General features: G+C 39.7%; 1 protein-coding gene across 1 annotated transcript in view; it reads left to right on the top strand.

Annotated features, from left to right (window-relative positions):
* The window catches only part of Clul1 (clusterin like 1), a 36,476-nt gene extending 23,576 nt beyond the window's left edge, over nucleotides 1-12,900 (top strand). Inside the window, exons 7-8 of the mRNA XM_059278171.1 lie at nucleotides 6,326-6,540; nucleotides 11,141-12,900. Of these exons, the coding sequence (XP_059134154.1) occupies nucleotides 6,326-6,540; nucleotides 11,141-11,326 (401 nt within the window). The 3' untranslated portion in view covers nucleotides 11,327-12,900. The remainder of the gene's footprint in view (nucleotides 1-6,325; nucleotides 6,541-11,140) is intronic.
* Nucleotides 12,901-19,407: the final 6,507 nt, after the last annotated feature.

The raw sequence follows: 19,407 nt of genomic DNA, 5'->3' as shown, positions 1-19,407 counted from the left end.
GGCCAAGTGAGCTGGGCCCTCCTCCATCAATTAATAATCAGTATAATCCCCCACAGACATGCCCAAAGGCCAGTCTAATGTAGGTAATTATCTCAGGTGAGTCTAAGCTTTGCTTACAATTAAATCTAAATAGGGCAAGTTAACAAAATCAAAGTTCAGGAAAGACCAGATTCTTTAACTGCAAAGTTCAAAAGCTCTCGTACCCTCAACTTCCTCCAAAACAAAGACCACAGAAATATTTCTACCAATCGGAAGATCCACAGTACGATTGATAGAAACTCTTTATCCACCTGTCTGCAGCCTCTCCTCTGTCTTCATCAGTGAGTAAATCTCAGCAAACGTAGCTCTTTAGAAATGAGGAAGAACAGAATTCTGCTCTTGACCAAGGTAATGTAAAATACACACTGACTTTTAAAATATCATTAGAGAGGCTGGAGAGATGGTCCAGTGGTCAAGAGTGCCAACTGCTCTTATAGAAGATCTGTTTGGTTCTCAGTGTTCAAATCCAGTGACTCACAACACTTGTATCTCCAGTCTTCATGGGCATCTACACACATGTGCACATAAACACCCCCAACAACCCACATAATTAGAAATAAAAGGTAATGTTTAGAAATAAGATGCCATTATATATACCATAATATGAATCAAGGTTACCACTGAGTTGTAATGTTAAGGATGAGTTTCATACCTTTCTCTGTATTTTTAAATTTTTTTTTTACTATAAACAAACATGTACACATACCTTGAATAATATTGAAAGTTATAAAGTATTTCTCAAATTTATTTAACTTTTCAATGTAGTATTTGTTTGATTTAATCATACTGGTTAGACTGGGGATACGGTTAAGGGCAAGCAGGAGGTCCTGGGCCAGAGTCATACAAGAAAAACAAAAACAAAAAAGTCAAAAGCGAACTATTTCTCACCCTGCTAAAGCCTACCACAGTGTCATATGTTTATAATCTGAGTATCAAGGAAGTAGAAGTAGAAGGATTAGGAGTTCAAGACTGGCTGTGGCTCTATAATGAGTTCAAAGTCAGACTGGACTACATGAGACACTGTCTTAACAAGCGTGCGCACACACATGCACACACACACACACACACACACACACACACACACACACACACACACCAAGCAAAAACAAACCCAAACACCATGTTCAAGGTAATTATGTTTACATATTAATGTTCTCTGTTAAGAAAACAGATCTTTGCATCCTGTGACTTAATGCATCATAGATATCTTAAGTCTTTGCATGCTCTGAAATTCAAGAAGAATGAGGTTTTATTCTAATACTATGCTCAACTAATAGGCAAAAGGTAGTTTTTATAGTTTGTTAAACTAAACCAGTGCAGTGTTTGGGTAGTTACTAAGTATCTTAAACATCAATATTGTTCCCTTCCCCCTTTTGCTTAGTATTACCAGCCTGGGCTCTTATTTCTCAGTTCTCAGGTGCACTGAATTTGTCAAGGGCAGGTTCCCTGGGCTACTGACAAGAATGAGAATACTTTTTGTTTCTCTCTCTCTTCTCTGTTTCATTCCCTTTCCTCTTCAATCAACTTCATAGGAGCACAGCCCCTCTTTTAGGAAAAGAAATATCCATTAACTAAATGTGTTTACCTATTTCTGCACATCCCCCTTCAACCAATGTCTACCCCACCTTAGAATTTGTGTCAGAAAATTTTGACATCTAGAATTTGTCTTGATAGGATAACTTTTGGGAGATAGTAATTTTCATAGTTTTGATTATAAACTATTGTGTCCCACATCCCCGAAACTTTGGTTACCTAAAGCTGGTGAAGTTTATTCCCCCTGAATTGTTGACTAGGTGAATGAGATGCTGTTTTATCATTTAAAAATAGGGGTAACAGATCCACTTCATAAGGTCTTTTGTGCATTAAGCTATTGTCTGAAGTATCAGTGACTTTTATTATTCATACATTTTAAAAGCCACTTGCAGGATTGTGTGCAGAAGAAATGACAGCTCAGTTGGCAGGATGGTTGTTGTGCAAGCAAGACCCAAGGTTAATCTCCAGCACCTATGTAAAAGGCTGGGCATGGTGCTAATCCTAACACTGTGAAACACAGAAACCTAGATTTCTCCTCCTATGTATTCTCTCTCTCTCTGCCTGCCAGCCCTGCCTATCCTTTCTCTGCCTAGCTATTGGCCTTTCAGCTCTTTATTAGACCAATGAGGTACCTTAGGCAGGCAAGGTGAAACAGATGCAACACATCTTTACATAATTCAATAAATGTAGCATAAACAAAAGTAACACACCTTTACACAGTTAAAGTAATATTCTTCAGCATAAACAAATGTCACATATCTTTGCCTAGGTGAAATAATATTCCAGAACACATTACCATTAAAAATAACCAGATAAATTATCTTACAGAGAAAAAAAGATTACTTTGGTTCATATGATTGGGATTTTCAGTCTGTGTTTGGTTGGGCCCGTTGCTCTGAGCCTGTGATGAGGCAGCCCAACACGGTGGAAGAGCAAAGCCGCTTTCCTCGTGTATAAGGAGAGAAAAGGAGAAAGAAAGAGCCCTTTAGGCCCAATGGCCTAAAGACCTTCTACTAGGCTCCACCTCCTACAGTTTCCATCGCCTCTAGGATAGGGATCAAGCCTTTAAGTCTCAGGTCTTTGGAAAATATTCCAGATCCTAACTATAGGAATGAATAGATATGGCATATATCAGGTAATGCAGCATAAGTGCAAGATAAATTGTCTGTCACAGGGATAAAATAGAAGGGAACAGATGTCCCAATGTGATTCCCATACTGTTAAAACTTATTTTAAAAAAGCAATTCATTTTAAAAATATAAAGAAAGGAATAATGAAACTCATGTACCCACCACCTACATTAAGGATTGAACATTACTAAAGCAGATGAAACCTAACTATGTCACTCCTCCAGGTCACATTCCTTTTATCCCCTCAAAAGGAAATGGAGGGGACCAGAGCCATGTGCAGTGCCCCAGCTAGAGCCGTCCAGCATAACAGAGTCCCAGCAGCTGCATTTGAAGGCTGGACTGCTCTATAAAGACAGTTAATAAAATCCTGCTCCAAGACAATAAATAAGTAAATAAAGGAAATGAAGGGTGGTGGTGGGGTGGGGTGGCTGGAGATGTAACTCAGTAGAGCACTTCACTTGCATGCACAAAAGCCTAGGTTCCATCCCCAGAATTGCATAACTGGTGTGCTGGCACACACCTATAATCCCATCAACACAGGAGGAGCAAGAGTTCAAGGTCAGCAGCCAGGTGTGGTGACTCAGGCCTTTAATCCCAGCACTCTGGAGGCTTGAGTTGGTGGCTTTCTGTGAGTTCAAGGCCAGCCTCATCTACATAGTGAAACACTGTCTCAAAAAAAAGGTAGATGCAAATGACTAATTTAGGTTTAGTACTTATGTCTTTATTTTTACATATTTACTTATATATTATATCCGTGTATGCGTACACATTACACACATATATACACCATACTTAACAGTGTTTTATGTTTAAAATTTTTACATCTGCAAATTATAATTTTAAATTTAAAATATTACTGATGAACCAGGTGTAGTGGCACGCACCTATAATTCCAGCACTTAGGAAGCTAAGGCTAGAGAATCAAGAGTTTGAAGCTGGGCGATGGTGGCACATGCCTTTAATGCCAGCACTCGGGAGGTAGAGGCAGGTGGATCTCCGTGAGTTCGAGGCCAGCCTGGTCTACAGAGCGAGATCCAGGAAAGGCGCAAAGCTACACAGAGAAACCCTGTCTCAAAAAAAAAAAAAAAAGAAGGCATTTTGGCATTTTGGGCTGGAGAGATGGCTCAGAGGTTAAGAGCACTGGCTGTTCTTCCAGAGGTCCTGAGTTCAATTCCCAGCAACCACATGGTGACTCACAACCATCTGTAATGAGATCTGGTGCCCTCTTCTGGCCTGAAGGGATACATGCAAGCAGAACACTGTATACATAATAAATAAATAAATCTTTAAATAAATAAATAAGTTAATTTAAAAAAAAAAAGAGTTTGAACCCAGCCCTGCCTCAGAAAAAGCAAATAAAAATTAAAAAAAAAGAGTCACATAAATAAATTGAGCCCACTACTTCTAGTCCAGCCAGAGTTTCAGGCCAGCCTGGACTACAGAGTGAAAGCCTGTCTCAAAACAAATGAACAAACCAACAACCTCCCCATCCCCACCAAAATCAAAGAGCTAGGTACTTGTAACCAAGGATAGAATGCTGAAATAAGAATGCAAAAATAGGCGTATAGCTAGTTTGTATATGAGAGGACAGTAGCAGTGTAATCTTTGTAATTATAATTATTATTAGAAAAACGATTCACATCTTTGCTAGATAAAAGAATTTAAAACTCTTCAATCCATAATTTTCATCTATCTAGTGTCATAGAGTCTGGCATTATTCAATACTATAAACCCAACAAAGGATCATTTTCCTAGAGAAATAAAGAAGGAGTCTTAAACAACAACATTGGAAAAGCATGCAGCGTTATTTTGCCGTATTTCCAAATTCTGAATATCCTCTCTTCATTTTGAGACAGAGCCTCACTCTGTAGTCCTGACTGGCCTAGAACTCACTATGTAGACCAGGCTGGCTTCAAACTCACAGAGAGCTGGATGCCTTTGTCTCCTAAATGCTGGGATTATATGGGATTATTACCCACAGCCGTGTATAATTTGTCTTAATATGTTAGTGATTATTTATTCTTATCTTCATTCAGTCTAGTTTGTAAGATTTATCCAAGTAAAAAATATTTTACTCACATTCATTAATTCATTCATTGTATATTGGTCTGTTGGAATATCACAATTTATCCATTCTCTAGCTGAATGCCTATAATGGCTAGTTTTATGTCAACTTGATACAAGCTAGAGTCATCAAGGAAGAGGGACCCTTAATTCAGAAAATACCTCCATCTGAAGAGGCTGTAGTCAAGCCTACAGGGAATTTTCTTAATTAGTGATTGAGACAGGAGCACCCAACCCACTGGGGCCACTTCTGGGCTGGTGGTCCTGGGTTCTATAAGAAAGCAGGCTGAGCAAGCTATAGGGAGCAAGCCAGTAAGCATCCATGATCTCTGCATCAGCTCTTGCCTCCAGGTTCCTACCCAATGTGAGTTCCTATCCCAACTTCAGTGATGAACAGTGATGTGGAATTGTAAGCCAAATAAAGCCTTTTCTCCCTAAGTTGCTTTTGGTCATAGTGTTTAGTAACAATAATAACCCTAACCAAGACGGTGCCTTAAGTTTTGTTTTGTTTTGTTTTCTTCAAAGTTCTGCTATTACAAAACACAGAAACAGAAAATTATTTGAGGAGGGCATAGTAGCTCATATGCTTGTAGTCCCAGAACTTGAGAGACAGTTAAGAGGATAGAAAGTTCAAGACCAAGACCAATCTGATTGGCGTAGCCAAGTTCCAGGCCAACCTGGGTTATCAAGTGAGAACCCATCCTCCTTACCAAAAACAAAACAAAGGCAACTGTCATACATTTTTATCAATTAATTATTCTATGAGTAATCCCATAGCTATAATTATATCATACTTGATACATGTAAGACAAAATGTTTTTCCAAACATCACTAGTTATGATTTTCACTGTTTTACTATTCATTTTGTCCCAATCTTAAGTAAATTTACTATAAAGATTTCTTTTTACTCACACATCCACTTGTATTGTGCTTATGTGTTTAAGTTTCCCCTTTGATAGGATGGAGAGAATGCTGTGGAAAGGACAAAGCAGAGGCTTCTGCTTTTGTCAAGTTTCTTTTGGGAGAAGGGCTAATGGTCAACAGGGCTTTGCACTGTCCAGTCTAGTCCTGAGCCACACCCCAAACACTGTCCCCTTAAAATATAGGCAGTAGGCATGTGAGATTTTTTGGGGTTTTTTTTGTTGTTGTTGTTGTTGTTGTTGGTTGGTTGGTTGGTTTTTTGGTTTTTTGAGACAGAGTTTCTCTGTGTAGCTTTGCACCTTTCCTGGATCTTGCTCTGTAGACCAGGCTGGCCTCGAACTCACAAAGATCCACCTGCCTATGCCTCCCCAGTGCTGGGATTAAAGGCATGCACCACCACCGCCTGGCCGGCATGTGAGATTTTTAACAAGAATGTCTTTTCTTTATTCACCCACTTCTGCTCTATAAAACCGCATAATTAACAATTAATTAAGCCAGGTCTCATTTGAAAGTGATGCTGGCAACATTACTTACTACAAACAACAAGCATTAACTAAGAGCTCTGGGTCTTAAGCCCACCCCATCTACTTTCAAGTTTCCTGGACTGCTTCTTCACTATTTCTTTACCTCCTTTATAGACTGCCCTGATGTACCTGAACTACACATAGAATTCCTTGAGGCCCTGATATTAGTCAATGTATCCAATCAGCAATATGATCAGATAGTTTGGATGGCCCAGTATCATCTGGAAGACACCACATATCTGATGGAAAAGATGCGAGAGCAGTTTGGATGGGTGTCTCAACTAGCAAGCCATAACCCAATGACTGAGGACATCTTTAATTCAACAAAGGTAAGGACCCCAGAGCAGAAATAACATGTGCTACCTCTATTCTGCTAGTTACTTACTGATTACAGCTGAATTTGAAAACAAGTTCCAGAGGAATACACATTACTCCATTGTGATTGCATCCAAGCCTGCTTAACTTAACGCAGTTCATGGTCTAGAAAGATGGCTCAATCTTTTACATCAGCTACCCATAAGATTGAGGTAGGAAGATATTTAGTTCAAGGCCTGAATGGGCTACATAATGAGCTCTGTGCCAGCCTAGACAACTTAGTGAGACCCTGTCGCAGAATATAACAAAACAAAAACTTATAAAGGGCTAGAAATGTGTCTTAGTGGTGGATTTGCCTAGCATTTCTGGGTCCTATACTGAGGGGCATGAGGTCATAGAATATGAAAGTATTTTAATCTAAAATGACTAATTTTTCCCATAGTTATAGGGTTGTAGATGATAGTGACACCTTGAACTGGCTAATATAGACTTAAGAAAGAAGACTTGTAGATAAAGTAGAGTTCAAAATTAGACATCAGGGGCTGGATAAATGGCTCAGCAGTTAAGTGCATTTCTGTTATTGCAGAGGCACCAGATTTGATTCCCAGCACCATAAGGAGGTTTACAACCTTCCTTAATACTGCTCCTGGGGATCTGATACTCTCTCCTGACCTCCTTAGGAACCAGGCATGCTTGTGAGGTACAGACATAAATTCAGGCAAAACACCCATATTCATAAATTAAATAAAAATCAAAATTAGTCTCTAAAACTTAACAGCTGAGAAAGATTGGAAAAGGTCTTTAACCTTTCTAGGCCTCAGTTTTTCCACTAAGATGGGAACACTGGAAGCCACCTTAAAATGTTTGTCTGTAAAGTCAGTGAGTTTCATAGTTTTTAAAAAAGTTAATTATAGCACTTATTAATTTTTCATGCAATAAACTAAGACACCTTAAAAATTAAATATCAGGGCTGGAGAATTAAATAGTTGTGGCTCAGTGGTTAAAAGCACTTGTTCTTACAGAGGATCCAGGTTTGATTTTGGGAAGCACATGGTGACTCACAACCATCTATAACTCCAGTTCCTGGGGATCTGACACCCTCTTCTGACCTCCTCGGGCATCAGGCATGCACAGGCACTTGGTACACAGACATAATGTAGGCAAAGCATCCATACACATAAAATAGACCTAAAAAGGGTTTTAAAATTAAATACCATCTAAAAACATACTGTCATCTTAAACTGCACCTAAGCTGTGACTCTCACATTTGATCATTAACTCTTTGCTGCAAAAAGTAACAGCTGGCTTTTCATTCTGAGCCATACATGCCTATGACCATACACACATCGCCTTAGTTATACAAAAGTGATATATTGATTCCTGTGGGGTTAGCACTGAGATAGAAGGGTACAAGAAGCATGGGGCATAGCAACTAAATATGCAATACTCTGTGTAGTGTGTGATGCTCTGTAAAGGAACAGAACTGATAGAGCAAATAAATATTACAAAGGAGATTTATTATACTGACTTACATGATATGCTCTGGGTAGTTTAACAATGGTGGTCTGCATATTCAAGAGGCTGAGAACCAGTAGCTACTCAGTCCACTAGGATAGACACCTCAGCAACATCCTTCTAGTGTTGAAGGCATGGAGGACTCCTGGATTTCCACACAGGAAGCTAAAGCAGCTGGGTTTTGATATCAGCAGAGGATAGCAGTGGTTGTGGCAGCTGCAGTGGTGGTAGCAGCAGCAGCAGCAGTAGGGCAGATGCATTCACCAGAAGGGAGTGAAGGCAGGCAGGTGAAAGGGAAGAGTCTTCCCCTCAGATCTCATCATATGAGGGCAGCTGCAGGAAGATGCCACCCACTCAAAGGGAGGGTCTTTCCCACTACAATTAATCTATCCAGGAAATATTATCATAGACCCATCAAGAGGCATATCTTTTAATTGATTCCAGCCCCAATAAAGTTGACACCAAGGCTAATCATCTTAGGTTCCTGTTACCAGCTCCTGGTCTACCCACTGTTTTAGAACTCTATGTTGGATCCAGATGCAGCTAGAGGTGGACTGTGGCAATGTTTTTATTCAGCATCCCCCTCTTTTCCAGGTTGCTTTCCTAATCCTCCTAAAAGTTGTACCTGATCCCTTTAGTAATCAACTCGCATTGGGACCTCAGCCTATTTTTAGGGAATCTGACATTTTGCTCTTTGTCAACCTGCAAGTTGTAGCATAGTTTGAAAGCTAAGTTTAGCTACTCATAACAAACACGTTAAAAGTGATGTGGCAAATGCCTGTATGTAATCTTCTCAGCACTTAAGAGGTAGAAGCAAGAAGATCAGGAGTTCAAAGCTGGCCTCACTCACAGAAGACTCTGACTCAAGAAATCAAAACAAGCCCAGTATGGTGGTGCACACCTGTAATCTCAGCAGTTAGAAGCCAAGGCAGAAGAATTTCAGAGAGTTCAAGGCCAGGCTGGGCTATATAACAGGTACCAGGCTAGTTAGGGCTACATAACAAGACTCTGTCCCACCCCATCCCTGTGTGTGAAGATCTGGGCTCCATCCCTAACACCACAGGTCATGAGGCAGATGGGATGAAAAGGAAGGGAGGGAAAAAATGGAAGACTGAGCAATTTTCAAAGAAATGAGGCTTATTTACTTTACAATTCTGAAGAGTGGGGAGTCCAAGATCATCTTCTTAGCTTCTGGAGTGAGTCATGTGTGGCTCTGTGCATGCTAGGAAGGAGAAGCCAGCAGTGTGGAAGTCAAACTTGTGTGAGAGAGACTGAGGACTGGTAAGAGGGGAGGTGCCAGATTTGCCTCATAACAACCTACAGCCTGTGCTTATAATAACTGACACGGTGCTTCTAGATGTAGCTCACTTCAGTGAGATCTCATCACCTCCTAAAGGCTCCAATATCTCTCAGTAACATTCCATTGAGAATCAAATTTGAACACGAGTTTTCAAAGGCATAAATCACACCCAAACCACAGCAGGTAATAGTACTGAGTTTCCCAATTTTCAGATGAGGCACAGAAGACAGATTGTATCAGCTCACACAGGGTGAGCATTATGGGAAGCAGAGTGGGTTTTGCTGCAGAATCAGTGGGCTCAGCCACTATGCTAAACTAAAGAATTGCCTGTAAAAGCTGTTCTTCTCAAAGCAGCTCTTATTTCATCATGGAAAGCAAAGTGCAAATCATACACCTGCAAGTGTTGAAAAGAAGCCTTTGTGTACTTCACAAATTCTAACAAATAAGAAAGTTATGGGGGTTGGGGATTTAGCTCAGTGGTAAAGCGCTTGCCTAGCAAGTGCAAGGCCCTGGGTTCGGTTCCCAGCTCCAGAAAAAAATAAAAAAAAAAATTAAAAAAAAAAAAAAAGAAAGTTATGGCCCCTTCTTATTTATAGTTTATATACAATTATGTATTAGACTAGGCATTATGCATTATGTTTACTAAAAGGCAAGTAAGTGAACAAGTTACTCAGACTATTCCCTTGTAAACTAGAATTGCAGCCAGGTATGGTAGCATGCACTTATAATCCTAGCATTTGGGAAGTAGGAGGAGGAGGATCAGGAGTTCAAGGTCATCCTCAGCTATATAGCAAGCCCAAGGCCAGCCAGAACTATACAAAACCCTGTTTCAAACAATAACAAACAAACAAAAATAGAACTATTAAATTTGTTATTTTAATTTGTCCTTTATATTTTTGGTAGAGGAATTTATTCAAAAGCATTTCTTAAATAGTTCTCTTAAGATTACATCAAATTGAAGCCGGGCGGTGGTGGTGCACACCTTTAATCTCAGCACTCGGGAGGCAGAAGCAGGCGGATCTCTGTGAGTTCGAGGCCAGCCTGGTCTCCAAAGCGAGTTCCAGGAAAGGCGCAAAGCTACACAGAGAAATCCTGTCTACCCACTGTTTTAGAACTCTATGTTGGATCCAGATGCAGCTAGAGGTTATATCAAATTGAATTTAAAGTTTGGTTCCATTAAAATGATTTTTAAAATACATTATTTGCACTTGGGAATTTATTAAGAGAATAATTAAGCCAGGTGCAGTAGCACATGCCTGTAAGTGTGACACTCAGAGATGAGGCGGGACTGTGAGTTTGAAGTCACCCTAAATATGTAGCGAGACTCTTTTTTAAAACTAAATCAAACCAGACCAAAAGCCAGAAGAGAGAGAGAGAGAGAGAGAGAGAGAGAGAGAGAGAGAGAGAGAGAATACAATGTACATGCTACTTGAATAGTTCTTGCCAAAATCACACATAAAACCATAAACTGTAAATTTCCTAGGAAAATTACAAAATTTGGCATTCTCCATTAATGTCAGTAGCACAAACAATAGTATTCATTAAACATTTTATCAGCTCACTTGAGTTTTCTGATTCCTCTTGGAGATAAGTGGTACCCTTATGTGCATGGAGGTCAAGGACAACTTGTGGGAGTGGGTCCGTTCCTTCCATCATGTGGGTCCTAGGGACCTAATTCAAATTGTCAAGTTCAGCAGCAAGCACCCTTCTCCACTGGTCCATTTTGTTGGCCTGTGTTACTAATTTTGACTGTGTACTGGGATATGGAAAACTCTATAATTCTTCTTCTTCTTCTTCAGGCAATTCCAAGAATTCATGGAGGAAATTCTTCCAGACAGGATGAAATTATGGTAGACTCAAGCATTCTGTCTTCCTCTAACTTCTCACTCCAGAGTTCTGAAGAAAGTATTGAGAGCTCAAATGTCATTGACTATGTGGTAGCAAAAGTTCTGCGGTATTTTAAGGGACCTTTTAAAACTTGGTAAGCAGAAGAGCTGATTAGAAAACCTTTGTTGACAGGGTAGGTGACTCATAAAAAGAAATAACAGAAATACAAGAATTGGGTAGAAGCTATCAAATTTGCCAGTGTTAAAAAGCTGTGTAAAATGTTCCTAGAAAGTCACACACACACACACACACACACACACACACACACCTTTAATCCTAGCACTTGGGAGGAAGAAGTTGTCAAATCTCTGTGAGTTCAAGGCTAGTTTGATCTACATAGCCAGGCCAGCCAGGGCTATATAGTAAGACCCATATATAGTCGGAAGGTTTTCTGTGTTCAACCCGGTTTGCAGGAGCTCAGACCCAAGTAAACACAAAGAAGCTTATATTAATTAAAACTGCTCAGCTATTAGCTCAGGCTTACTACTGACTAGCTCTTATACTTAAACTCAGCCCATTGCTGTTAATCTATATGTCACCATGTGTTCCATGGCTTTACCTGTGTGCCATTACATGCTGCTCCCTAGACAGTGGGATGGTGTCTCCTGACTCAGCCTTCCTCTTCCCAGAATTCTCCTTGTCTGCTTATCCCACCTACACTTCCTGCCTGGCTACTGGCCAATCGGCGTTTTATTAAAACATTGTACAAAAGCATTATTCCACAGCACCTATGGGGACATGATGACTTGTATTATATTATCAGTAGGGATATTATATTATATTATCAGTAGGGATATAAGCTGGTTTTACCTTTTATTATTTTTTCCAAGTTTTTTGAGACAGACCCTTGTTGTATAACCCAGGCTGACTGACCTCCAAGCATGATCCATCATATCCAGCCTAGCTTTGCCTTTTGGAAAGATATTTAACTATGTATCCAGAGTCATACAATTTCTTTTTCACATTATTCTACTTCTGGAATCAATATAAGGAATAAATCTAAATTTGCTTAAAGAATCAATGTAAAGAATAAATCTAAATATAAGGAAAAGTCCCCCTTCAAGATTTATACTTAAAACAGTAAAATATTGAAACTAATCTGATGGGGGAATGTCTTTCTGAATGCTGTGAATATGTGCTGCTCTGATTGGTTGATAAATAAAACCGTTTGGCCTATGGCAAGGCAGCTTACAGGCAGGTGGAAAATTCAAAGGGAGTGACAGGAAGAAGGCAGAGGGAGATGCCAGCAAGCCTCCCAAGGAGCAACATGTAATGGGATGCAGGTAAAGCCATGGAACATATGGTGATACATAGATTAATAGTTATGGGCTAATTTAAGATATAAGAACTAGCTAGCAAAAGGCTTGAGCCATGGCCATACAGTTATAATTAATATAAGCCTCTGTGTGTTTACTTTGGGGATGTGAGTGGGAGAAATTTGTCCTGACCGCCAGCAGGCCGAGATACAGGAAAACTTCCAGCTACACTAATCAGTGTCTAAAAATAAGAGCATGGTTAGGCAGATATTGACCAAATCCAATCAGTATACTTTATGAAACTTTAAAAATTACTTATAGAATTTGAATAAGGATCTGCCAACCTGTGGCCAGGTCTTTATTATGAACCATTTTTGAGGTATTTTTTCCCTTGTTTTATGGTAAAAGAACCTGAGGCATAGTCCAAGGCCAAATGATCTCAAACTGATGTAAATCAGTTTACAGGAGAAGTGGAACTCACTGCTCCACATCACACAATGACCATTATGGCATTTGGTCCAAACAAACAAGACACAAAGATCTTGGTAGTATGGCTAATCTTAAATAATTATCAAATTTTAATTCTAAATTACCATTCAAGATGAATATTTTTTAGTATGCCACTACCAATGTATCATTAAAGTCAATAATACCAGATAAACTGCCTCTCATGTCTTTGCCTCCAAGTTTTTTTTTTTTTTTTTTTTTTTTTTTTTTTTTTTTTTTTTTTAGGTTTTTCGAGACAGGGTTTCTCTGTGTAGTTTTGCGCCTTTCCTGGAACTCGCTTTGGAGACCAGGCTGGCCTCGAACTCACAGAGATCCGCCTGGCTCTGCCTCCCGAGTGCTGGGATTAAAGGCGTGCGCCACCACCGCCCGGCGCCTCCAAGTTTTTTTAATCAATTAATTTGTGGTTTTGTGTGTATATGTGTAGTAAGTGTGGAGATCATAGGAAAACGTGTAGGAATTGATTATCTCCTTCCATCAAGTGAATCCATGAGGGATCAAACTCAAGCCTTCTGAGATTTGGAGGCCCTTCTTGTCAGCCAATTGACATCTTTTCCATATATATTAGGTTATGACCCAGGATCCATGTACTGGGGAGGAGAAAATGAAGAATTCAACAAGATCTTGTTCCAGAATAGCTCTTTCCAGCAGAAAGAACACCACAAGCTCATGAGAGAACACACACACACACACACACACACACACACACACACACACACACACACAAGTAATGCAAGGCTGGAATTCTGAGTTCATATAAGTGGACTCTGGGAAATTTGGGAGAGAGTTGTTCACTTTCCAAGAGGGAGAAAGTTCTGACCTACATATCTTTCCGTTCTCTCTTCCTTTCCATCTCTCCTTACCACTTCTCTCTTCCCATCTTTTCTTCTTCCTTCATTCATTAAAAACATAAGTTAACAATATATTCACGTAATCAAATGAAGGAGGTGGCAGAGGAGACTGTTATGCACCAGGTGGTGAGAGCAGAGTGCCATGGTACTAGGAGGATGTTGAGAAGTCCTACTCATCCTCTCCTACAACAGGAACCCTCCAACCTACGGGAGTTTGGGGTTTTACTTTAGTTACAAGCAAAGACCAATTCAGCTAAAGAAATAGGAGGGTAGTGTGCAAAGGTAAATGATCCTGAATGGGCTGAGCAGGGACGAAGTGCTCAGGGAGGCAGGAGCTAGGGAACCATTGTTTGGGGCATGGTGGTCAGGTGAAGTACTTGCAGGTGTCTCCTGTTTTCAACACCACCATCTGTACAAGGTTTGACTTGCACTGAGGAGCTGAAGTAGCCCATCTGATCCCTAGTGTCTGTCTCTGTCTCTAGAATAGGGACAGAGGGTTTCCTGGCAGGCTCAATGTACTACCTCTGCTTAGGAACTGAAACATCAGTAGATCTGAGTCCAAACTGTCACTTCTTTGGAGTTGGCACAAATAAAGCAATAAGTACAGGTGAATGGAACACAGGTGGATCTCTGTGAGTTCGAGGCCAGCCTGATCTACAGAGTGAGATCCAGGACAGGCATTCAAACTACACAGAGAAACCCTGTCTCAAAAATACACACACACACAAAAAAAGAAGAAGAAGAAAGGAAGGAAGGAAGGAAGGAAGGAAGGAAGGAAGGAAGGAAGGAAGGAAGGAGGAAGGGAAGGAAGGAAGGAAGGAAGGAAGGAAGGAAGGAAGGAAGGAAGGAAGGAAAGAAGGAAAATGAACACTCTCCTGAGCTTGCTTACTTAACTGAATTCCTGCTTTTTGCAGCCAATAAGCATGGTAGGTACATTTGTCAGTGTTCTGACAAGATTAGTACATTGGGATCTCATGCCTGCCTAAGGTCCAAGAAAGAAACTAAAGAAGCAAACAGGAAATATGATATCCCCCTGGCATTTTTCAATCACATGAACATTTGTTAAGTGTTCTAAATGCAGGTATATAGCTTGCTAGGACATAAATTTGAAATTTATTGAGTGAAAAATACATATTTAGAACATTCTTCTGGAATGCTCACTAGCATCCCAGGTTCTTGATGCTTCTTATCAGTTTGTAATATCCAGTGATTATCCTGAAGGCTTTATAGCAGTCAGCGAAAAAAGATCAGGGTGTGGTAAGAATGAAACTCGGTTCACCCCGACTTTATTATAACTGGTGCCGGACCAGGATTTCTAGTGTCTGGCCCAGATCATTTTACTTTAACCATGTTTAAGCATAGCACAATTTTGGAAAAGCATATTCAGGTAACAATTAATTCAATCCAGTGGGTACAACAAAGCTTAAGACATGTTTACATTGACATTCTTAGCAAAGTACATATGACTTCATCTGTAAGATGGTCTCTTGTTGACTTAAAAACAATGCTTGAAATAAGGGTCTAGGGAGAATGACTGAGGTAAACGTAATGCCTATGGGAGTCAAGATTGGCCTGGCCCTAAGATCCTAAGATAACAAAGAAATCACTTATGCTACAGTAAAGTACAAAAGACAACTCTCCTAAGGGTGGATTTTTATGGTCTAAAAGCAATGCTCAAGATTTAGGGAGAAAAGGTCTGGGATAAGTAAAATCATAAATTCTGGGAGATACAGGTGAAGCATATCTCATCAGACAGCAAAGGCTCACCAGGTTGTAAAACTACATTGGAGAGGTAAGTTGTGTGTTTAATTTCCCTGGCTTCTCCAGTGCTTATCTGTGTGCACAAGGCCTTTTTGCCCTTTACAGTGATGTATTTATTTCCCCACACCACACTATCACAGGCTCCACAATTACAGGCTGTAACACAATGTCTTATATATCTTGAGTATTTAATAAGCATTTATTGATAGGTTCTTACCATCATTATGTGAAAAATACACTTGCATATTTTTTTAAAGAGGAAAGTGGGACGTGAATAACAGAAGTGCACTAGACAAGGGCTGAGTGTATGTAGAATTTATTTTCACAGAAGAGGAAGGGACCATCTTATTTTTATTTGTTTAGTGCTGAGGATGGAACACAGGGTATTGACCGTGTCAAGCACATACCCTGTCACTGAGCTACACCATAAAAATTCAGGTTAAGCAAGCCATGGGAACTGTGATCATTTCTTCAAATGACGAAGTTAAGAATATCCATATATATGAGAGAGCTGGGCATGGTAAAGGCAGGAAGCTCAGGAGTCAAAGGTCACCCTCAGCTACATAGAGAATTTCAGACAGCTTGGGCTATATGAGATCCTATCTCAAAGAACCAAAAGGTCTGAAAGGGGGAGACTATCCATACTTGAATCTAGAAAAAGGAGTGGAGGGAAGACATGAAAGTAGTTGGGGGACAACTGGAGAAGAGGAAGGATATCAGGGAAAGAGGAGAGGAAAGGGTAATAGGGAGTGGATATAACCAAAGTATGTTACATATGTATTTAAAAGTGAAGCCCATTATTTTATGCAATTAATATGTACTAACAATACCCACATATGTAGGTTTACCATTACTTTGTAATACATTAATTTTTCTGAAATCCAAGAACATTTACCAAATTACCTATTCTGAATTTTTACTTCAGCAAAAACAAACAAAAAACGCTAAGACTATAGCTAAAAAAAATTACTATTTTGAGTATTGATGCTTTTGTTTAAAGGGTAAGATATAATACATCCTGGATCCGACAATCTTTAGCTGAGACCTGCAAATCCTAAGATACAATTCAGACTAATTACAGTAAACATAATTACAGGAAAATATGTTAGCCCTCTGTTATGAAGGGCTGTTAATATACTTATGTTGAATGGCAGACTAGTCATACTGAGTTTAAAATGAAAGTCCTTTTTAAAAATAAAGTGTAACTATGTACTATATTGAATGATAGATTAGCAGTCTGTATATTAAAATAAACATTAAATCACCTGGGTGTTTATGTTCTGCCATTTCTACAAATATATTGCTTTCATTCATTCATTCATTCTTTCTTTCTTCTTCTTTTTTTTTTTTTTTTTTTTTTTTTGAGACAGGCTCTCTCTATTATGTAGCCCTGGGTGTCCTGGAACTCGATATATAGACCCAGCTGGCTGGCCTCAAACTCACAGATATCCACCTGCCTCTGCCTCCCAAGTGCTGGAATTAAAGGCATCCAACACCATGGCCTGCTTTCTTTTTTTTTCTTTTTTTTAAATTTATTTTAACTGTGTGTGTGTGTGTATGCCTGTGCATGTGTAAATGCAGGTGCCCATGGAGGCCCGAAGAGAGCATTGAATGTCCTAGAGCTGGAAATCCAGGTTGTTGTTAGCCCACATCGAGGGTACTGGGAACTGAACTCCGTTCTTCTGCAAGAGTAGTGTGCTCTCTTAACCACTGAGCCATCTCTCCAGCTCACCAAGTTTACAATATAATTGTAACCACTTATGCATTTGTCATAATTTTCTTTATAGTTACACTAATAGTAATTGGTGGTTTGGGGAACTGGTTAGTTCCTTTAATAGTTGGGGTTCTAGACATAGCATTCCCACATATAAATAACACAAGCTTCTGACTTCTACCACCATCATTTCTACTATTATTAGCATCATCAATAGTAGAAGCAGGAGCAGGAACTGTTTATCCACCACTAACTGGGATAATCTAGCACATGCTGGGGCATCAGTAGACCTAACCATTTTTTTCTCTGCACTTAGCCAGTGTATCCTCCATCTTGGGAGCAATCAATTTTGTCACTACTATTATTAATATAAAATCACTAGCCATAACACAATATCAAACTCCTCTATTTGTCTGATCAGTCCTAATTACAGCTATTCTCCCGTTCCTATTCCTCACAGAGACCTACCTGCCTCTGCCTCCTGAGTCCTGGGATTAAAAGCATGCACCACCATGCCTAGCTCAATTTAAAGTATCTTGTCCCACCCCTCCTTTTAAATATTAGTCAATCCTTTATTTAATAAAGAGTAATAGTTTCCGCAAAGTTACTTTTACTGTGGTAAAATACACATAGCACGAAACTTGCCATTTTAAGTGTAGATTTCTGAGGCACTGAGTACATTTACACTGTGCAACCATCACCACTATCAAATCTCCAGACATTTTTTCATCTTCTCAGACTAAACGCTATACGCATTAAACATTAGGTTCCCCTTCTTCTTAACCCCTAGCCCTGGCAACCACTACTCTAGTTTCTGTCTTCATGAATCTAACTACTCTTAGTTTGTCATGTATGTGGAGTCATACACTACCTGTCCTTTTGTGACTGACAAGTATCGTCTAGCTCAATGTCTTCAAAGCATCTGTCTTGTATCTCTGGTTGGTATTTCCTGCTTAAGCATAATATTCCATCACATGTATAGATCAAATTTTGCTTTAATATCTATTGCCCACTACATGGGTCAAACGGATGAATTCATCCCTCTTTCCACGTGAGTGCAAAATTCTACTTTGAAAACACACACGCAGGCGCGCGGCGTGCATGCATTTACATTGTTCTCTTAAAAGTTGGTTAAACAAGCAGGCTGAGTATAGTAGGCTAGCAGTCTTGAGTCGTAAGTGACTTTGAGGTGTATTATTAACTCTGACTGGGAGATCCAGCAAAAGTTCTAGTCTCTTAGACTTTAAGAGATACTTTCAGAATACTGCACTGCTACTTCTCTTCTTTCATGGAAAGGCATTTTAATTTCCTTACATTTCTCCCTAAACTCTTATTTTCATTCTACGTTCTGCTAGAAATATTATCTACAGTGTATTTTTAGGCCTAAATATCCCTTGTTGATCAGTAAAACTAAACATCTAAAATTAAGATTTAAAATTAAAAAAAAATCTGTAACAACAAATCAATAGGTATGAAATATCCATTCTGGATTGCTACCATTGTAATTATTATTTGTGCACTATTGTATGGTGATATTTTGTGTATGCTCTAACAAATAAAGCTTGCCTGAAGATCAGAGGGCAAAGCCAACCACCAGTCAGCCATAGAGGCGAGGCAGTGGTGGCACAGACCTTTAATCCCAGGACTTGGGACCTCATGGCTTTGCTCCCAATACTTGGGAGGCACACACGCCTTTAATCCCAGCGCCAGGGAGGTGGAGACAGGAAGTGATATGGCTGGGTGGAGAAAGGAATATAAGGCAGGAGGAGACAAGAGCTCAGCCCTTTAGGCTGAGGAGATGATGAGGTGAGAGGTGACTGTGGCTTGTTCCTTTATCTCTCTGATCTTTCAGCATTTACACTGATATCTGGCTCTGGGTTTTTATTAAGACCAAGTAGGATTTGTGCTACACCATTGATTAAATAATACATATTACAAATTGCTATAACTATGAACTGAAAATTCTTTGTGGCTCTATGGTGACCTGGGCCCACAGGTCATTCTTCAATGACAGGTCCTGAGAGAGAGAGAGCACCAGGAGATCAGAAGATAAGGAGATAGACATGTTTGGGATTGGAAGGTGCTGCATAAGC

Source organism: Peromyscus eremicus, chromosome 13 (genome assembly GCF_949786415.1).
Source record: "Peromyscus eremicus chromosome 13, PerEre_H2_v1, whole genome shotgun sequence".
Lineage (NCBI taxonomy): Eukaryota > Metazoa > Chordata > Mammalia > Rodentia > Cricetidae > Peromyscus > Peromyscus eremicus.
This window is presented reverse-complemented; position numbering and strand designations above follow the sequence as displayed.